Below are 6,597 nucleotides of genomic sequence, written 5' to 3'. Positions count from 1 at the left end.
GTTGTGCTTGCTTTGGCGATCGGTTAGTCATGGGTTCAAATTTGAAGACAATCCACTTTGCATTGTATGAAGTTACATACAATAATCATAAAATGAACTACTTGTAAGTATTAGGGGCGTTTCTTACCACTTTATTTAAAACAATTTAAGAAAGTAACACAAAAAGGGAAAAAATAGAGGGTGAAAAGTGAAGAATAAACAAATCATTATTGTTAATCTTAGGAGGTTTAGATTGATGTTTCTCATATCTTTGTACTGAATTTAAGAACTCTTTAAGCTCTTAGTGTAATTTATTTCTTTTGTTGATTAAAAATAAGTAACGTAATTGATTTTTCCCTTACAATCATAAAATTGAGGGAAATTAGAAACGTAACTATATATAAAAATTATCAAAAAGGTTGAACTAAAGTTGCCTGAATGGGGGTTGCGAAGTAGAGAAACTATCAGTTAAAATCTTGTTAGTTTCTTTCATGTCTTTATTTATTTTTTTATTAAGGATTCAGTTTTTAAACTTTAGTTTGACTGAGTCTTTTAACTTTTTCTCCATCATAACTTTTAATCTTTGTTGTGGCAAAATTCCTGCATGGGGTTACTTTTAGAAACATTTTCCCGAAATGAGTCTGTTTTTAAAGTAATCCCTGCATGGTGCTCTTTTTTACGTAGAGCCCATGCAAATCGCAGGAGGGAATGGCGCTTTCCCTGTGAATGCGACAGCTGGCCATGGTGTCGCCATTAACGATGGCGTTTTGCTGGAGGTTGGACTCGCCAGTCAAACTGGCGAGTTGATGTTAGGGCACTGTTTGCCCATCCTACGCGTGCAGCAGGAAGTTGCAGAGAGGGACAGGCTTTTGCAGATGAAAGCGCCAGTGCCACTGGCGATTTGGGTTGCAGTTGGGAGTAGCCAGTGGCACTGGCGATTTGAGGTTGATGTAGCCATTCCCAATGGCGATTTCAGCCCTTTATAAACCCCTGATCCATCTATTTGATGTGCGTTTCTTGAAAATACTGAGAGCTCATATGTTTATGAAGGTGCACATCCATATTTTATGTGCGTTTTTTAAAAAATAGTGAGTTTCAAATTGTTTATTATCCTATCAAGTTCAATCCGAAAAACGTTGTTGAAGGCAGGTATAAAAGTTCAAATGTATATTGAATGAATGTTATTTTTATAGTTAGTTATTTTATAGTTATTTTATAATTATATTAAGTTGGTGTTGGTATTTATGTTGTATTAGTGTCTTAAAAATTTATGAGTGTTCTTTGAACTGTGTTGATGTTGGTGTTTTTTTAAGATGAAGCGATAGTATTTTTTTTAATTAGATTAGGTTCATTTGTTGGTGTGTTAAAAATGTATATGCGTTGAAGTTGAAAGTATTATTTATTTTAATATAAGTGTAGTAATAATTTTTTAATTACCTATTTTCATTTTGAAGTTATTATTGTGAAGATTAATTATTTATATGTCCGCCTATTTGAGATATTGTACAAATGATTGATGCTATTGATATTTAGACACTTATAAATTACGGACACCATAACAATATGTTTAAATTTTTGTTATATTTTTTTCCGTCAAATCATTTAACGAAAGACACCATAATAAGTTATTTGACGATGCTTTGTTGTTTCTCGTATCATATTTATTTGAATATATTTGTAGTAATTTTGTAATTACCTATTTTCATTTTGAAGTTATTATTGTTAAGATTAATTATCTATATTATTAACTTCGTTCATGAATTTTTTTATTTTGTCTTTAAAATCACTATGTTGAAATTATTCATTTTTTTTAAGTGTGTCCCATGAAATTTATTTCAAGTTAATTAAATTATTTTAAAAGACAAATTGAATGTGAAATTCCAATAAAGGGACCTTTTGTGATTAGATTTTATTAGTTTGAAATGATTCATTTTTTTTAAGTGTGTCCCATAAAATTTATTTCAAGTTAATTAAATTATTTTAATAGACAAATTTAATGTGAAATTCCAATAAAGGGACCTTTTGTGATTAGATTTTATTAGTTTGAAATTATTCATTTTTTTTTAAATGTGTCCCAAGAAATTTATTTCAAGTTAATTAAATAATTTTAAAAGACAAATTTAATGTGAAATTCCAATAAAGAGAGCTTTTGTGATTAGATTTTATTAGTTTGGATTTAAGTGTTGTATTAGTTTAGATTTTATTAGTTTGGATTTAAGTGTGTCCCATCTTCGCGCTTGACGATCAGGATTTCTTCTTCCGCCGCGTTGTCTCCCCGCTTCTGCTTGCTCAGCCTCTGCAGAAAACTCCTGACGCAAATCAACACCTAATAAGTCGCCCATATCAGGTATTGCTCCGGGTACATTCCATTGCGGAGCAAATGGGGCGTTAGGTGTTGCCATGGAGGCATCGTGCTGCTGTGAAGGAGTCATAGTGGGCCATGAAAAATGAGCTTGTGTTTCCGCAACACCACCGAACGAATGTGAGGTCTCAGAAGTATCAGTATCATGACCTACAAAAGGATACTGATACATCTGTGAAGGATATTCGGAAAATGTTGTTGGCGTGTAATACATTCCATGACCACGCTCCATCATTTGTTGGGAATATTGTTCGGCTTCAACAGGCTCCCTTCGTCTGCCTATGCCCCGAGTTTCAACACTTGACTGAAGAATGTGAAACTCTGGGGCTGGGAATTCACGCTCTGATGCTGGACCATGTGACATTGGCTCAGTGATTCTCTCTTGCTCTTCAGATATAATCGCTAACTTATCCACGTAAGGCACGAGATCATCAACCGTCCACGTGTTCCTCCCTTGTGGTGACACCATATATTGTAAAGTCTCCACAACTTCACCCTGCAATTAGTAGCGTCAACAAATTATTGCTCATGCTTAAGAAATTAATTAGAAGTTAAACATTGAGAAATAGATAAATACCAATGCAGCTGTGTTTGCATTGTTTGGGTCGACAAACATCTTTGTTTTACGCCTATACCACACCATGTAGTCCGAGTTATAACCCAGTAGGCCCTCCTGTCGAGGATAAACGTCGACCCTAAACTCTGCTCGGTTGTTCCACTGACCAATGATTGGGGCCAACAGGTGGAACCAATTCTCATCTTGTTTGCCTTTGAGCGTTATGCCATGGAGATTCTGCGGTTGCGAAGGACACCCGGGAATGGGTTGTTGCAATCCAAATTGTCGTAAAACTCTATCGGGTTGGTGCCACTCAACAACATGGAAACAAATCAGTGGCACCACCGCAAACCAGGCTACACTTCCAACCACACAAATTGGAGGCAACGCTCCCATCACAGTTGCTGTGTATGGCTCCCCGACAAACTGCATATAACAACACACTTGTCAATTTTCAGTCAAGTGGCTAGATATTAAAATTTCATTTAACCATTACATTACGATGTTCTTACCTCATGTCGTTTCATCAGATCCAATTTGCGACGGAAAACTCTAAGATCATCATTGCCAATATGCTGATTTCCACGTCGCAGCCACCTACAATAAAAAAGAAATCATCATTGTCAACACATTCCATCAATAAATATTTTTAATTCAAATCTAATTTTTAAACGACAAACCTGTGTCCGAGTGGTTTATTTTCTATGACGGGAGGCGTCCTCTTTGGAGCTAAAGTTGCATATCGTTCCCATGCCCACATTTGGATTAAGATGCACATACCTCCGATTGATTTAACTTTGTAATCGGTGGCGCTGCACATCTCTCTATATAAATACGCAAGCATGGCAGGTCCCCACGCATACGTGCTGCACTGTTCAAAGTCACTTAAAAATTGTAGGTACCTTAAGGAAACTCTGCTACTACTTTTGTTAACAAAGAGGACACCTCCTATGAATCGAAGGATCCACGCACGGGTAAACCTTTGTAATTGTTCAACGTTACCCTCATCAATATTTATGTGAGAAAAATGGTGAGCCAGCCAACTTAATTTGACGACACTGCCTTCAAGTTCGCCTTCCTGTGGTCGGACTCCTAATAATTCTTCACATAAGTCGGCCCAATCAAGATTTGTTGAACCAATTAGTGGTGTCCCATCAATACGAAGACCTAATAAGACTGACACATCTTGGAGAGTAATGGTAGCCTCTCCGCATCTCAGGTGAAACGTGTGGGTTTCAGGTCTCCATCTTTCAATGAACGCACTAATTAAGGCTGCATTTATCTTTAGGTATCCCATCTTAATTATCCAATAAAACCCACATTGCCGAAGCAGAGGAACAATTGCCTCTGGTATTTGTTCTTCACCTTGATACGTCGGCACTGCTCGTCTGATGTGTAGTTTTCTGTCTGCTTCTCCATTCCAAACATGTTCTGAAACATGCTTGGGTTGCATCCACAAAACGTCACCCTCAATTGGACCAGACCTCGTTTGTATACTTGATGCGCATGATGACGAAGATGCCATTGATCCTACACAATAAAATATAATACAATTAAATTAATAATAAAAATTACACATAGTCTCCAAATTTCAAATAAATAACAAATATTATAATTATAATTATCAATTCTAACTAAAACATAACTTAAGATAAAAAAAACTAATAACACATATTAAATTATAAATTAAATTAAATTATAATTTCTAACTAAAAATAACTTAAATAAAAAAAAAACTAATAACACATATTAAATTATCAAATTAAATTAAATTTATAATTTCTAACTAAAAATAACTTAAGATAAAAAAAAACTAATAACACATATTAAATTATCAAATTAAATTAAATTTATCATTTCTAACTAAAACTAACTTAACATAAAAAAAACTAATAACACATATTAATAAAACTATAATTATCAAATTAAATTAAATTTATAATTTCTAAGTAAAACTAACTTAAGATAAAAAAGCTAATAACACATATTAAATTAAATTAAATTATAATTTATCAATTTCTAACTAAAAATAACTTAAGATAAAAAAAAACTAATAACACATATTAAATTATCAAATTAAATTAAATTTATAATTTCTAACTAAAACTAACTCAAGATAAAAAAAACTAATAACACATATTAATAAAATTATAATTATCAATTCTATCTAAAACTAACTTAAGATAAAAAAAAAACTAATAACACATATTAAATTATCATTTCTAACTAAAACTAACTTAACATAAAAAAACTAATAACACATATTAATAAAACTATAATTATGAAATTAAATTAAGTTTATAATTTCTAACTAAAACTAACTTAAGATGAAAAACCTAATAACACATATTAATAAAATTATAACTATCAATTCTAACTAAAACTAACTTAAGATAAAAAAAACTAATAACACATATTAATAAAATTATAACTATCAATTCTAACTAAAACTAACTTAAGATGAAAAACCTAATAACACATATTAATAAAATTATAACTATCAATTCTAACTAAAACTAACTTAAGATGAAAAACCTAATAACACATATTAATAAAATTATAACTATCAATTCTAACTAAAACTAACTTAAGATAAAAAAAACTAATAACACATATTAATAAAATTATAACTATCAATTCTAACTAAAACTAACTTAAGATGAAAAACCTAATAACACATATTAATAAAATTATAACTATCAATTCTAACTAAAACTAACTTAAGATAAAAAAAAACTAATAACACATATTAATAAAATTATAACTATCAATTCTAACTAAAACTAACTTAAGATAAAAAAAACTAATAACACATATTAATAAAATTATAACTATCAATTCTAACTAAAACTAACTTAAGATGAAAAACCTAATAACACATATTAATAAAATTATAACTATCAATTCTAACTAAAACTAACTTAACATGAAAAAAACTAATAACACATATTAATAAAACTATAATTATCAATTCTAACTAAAACTAACTTATAAAAATGCTACTAATACATATTAATAAAACTATAATTATCATCACAATACAAATAAAATAAAAAATTAATTAAACAAACTTACAAAAGAAGAGGTTTGCTCAAATACAAAGCACAGCAACACTCCTTCGTTCTTCCTCAAACACACAGCACCGATCTTCTCTTTTCTTTTCTTTTTCTCGTGTGAAATGGTCTACGAAGAGGGAGGATTTAAGCAGCTCAGGCAACGCGAATCGCTGCTGGTGCTGGCGCCTTTGGCCAAGCAAAACGCCATTGAAGATGGCGCTTCCTGCAGCGTTGCAGACTGCAACCTTGGAAACAGCCTCTGCTGCTGCTGCTACTGCCTGCACCCTACGAAATCTGCACCCTCAACTCGCGAGTTTGACTGGCGAGTCCAACCCTTGCAACACGCCATCGTGAATGGCGACACCATTGCCAGTTGTCGCGTTCTCAGGGAAAGCGTCATTCTCTCCTGCGATTTGCATGGGCTCTACGTAAAAAAGAGCACCATGCAGGGATTACTTTAGAAACAGACCCATTTCGGGAAAATGTTTCTAAAAGTAACCCCATGCAGAAATTTTGCCCTTTGTTGTTAGTGTGCATAGATAAATAATGATGTAACAACCTTTGTGATCACGGCATGTCATTTTTTAATTATTTAATGTGATTCTCCTTTGCCTAACAGGCTAAAAATGGGTTGTGTTCGACTC

At 32.4% G+C, this 6,597-nt stretch overlaps 1 protein-coding gene across 1 annotated transcript; it reads right to left on the bottom strand.

The window, feature by feature from the left end:
* Positions 1 to 2,144: 2,144 nt before the first annotated feature.
* On the bottom strand, positions 2,145 to 4,422 carry LOC114397000 (serine/threonine-protein phosphatase 7 long form homolog). The gene is made up of 4 exons (XM_028359145.1): positions 3,578 to 4,422; positions 3,440 to 3,494; positions 2,919 to 3,323; positions 2,145 to 2,837 (listed from the first exon to the last, which is right to left on the bottom strand). Exons 1-4 carry the CDS (start codon positions 4,420 to 4,422, stop codon positions 2,145 to 2,147), a joined length of 1,998 nt encoding a protein of 665 aa, XP_028214946.1.
* Between the last annotated feature and the right edge of the window lie 2,175 nt (positions 4,423 to 6,597).

This window comes from Glycine soja, chromosome 18 (genome assembly GCF_004193775.1).
Source record: "Glycine soja cultivar W05 chromosome 18, ASM419377v2, whole genome shotgun sequence".
In the NCBI taxonomy this organism is placed as follows: domain Eukaryota; kingdom Viridiplantae; phylum Streptophyta; class Magnoliopsida; order Fabales; family Fabaceae; genus Glycine; species Glycine soja.
Note: the sequence above shows the minus strand (reverse complement) of the source record. Positions and strands in the feature narration are given on the sequence as shown.

Coding starts and splice junctions, on each gene's coding strand:
- LOC114397000 (XM_028359145.1), bottom strand. CDS start 4,422: ATGGCATCTTCGTCATCATGCGCATCAAGTATACAAACGAGGTCTGGT. Junction 3,495..3,577: donor AATAAACCACTCGGACACAG/GTTTGTCGTTTA, acceptor TTTTTATTGTAG/GTGGCTGCGACGTGGAAATC. Junction 2,838..2,918: donor ATGCAAACACAGCTGCATTG/GTATTTATCTAT, acceptor TACTAATTGCAG/GGTGAAGTTGTGGAGACTTT.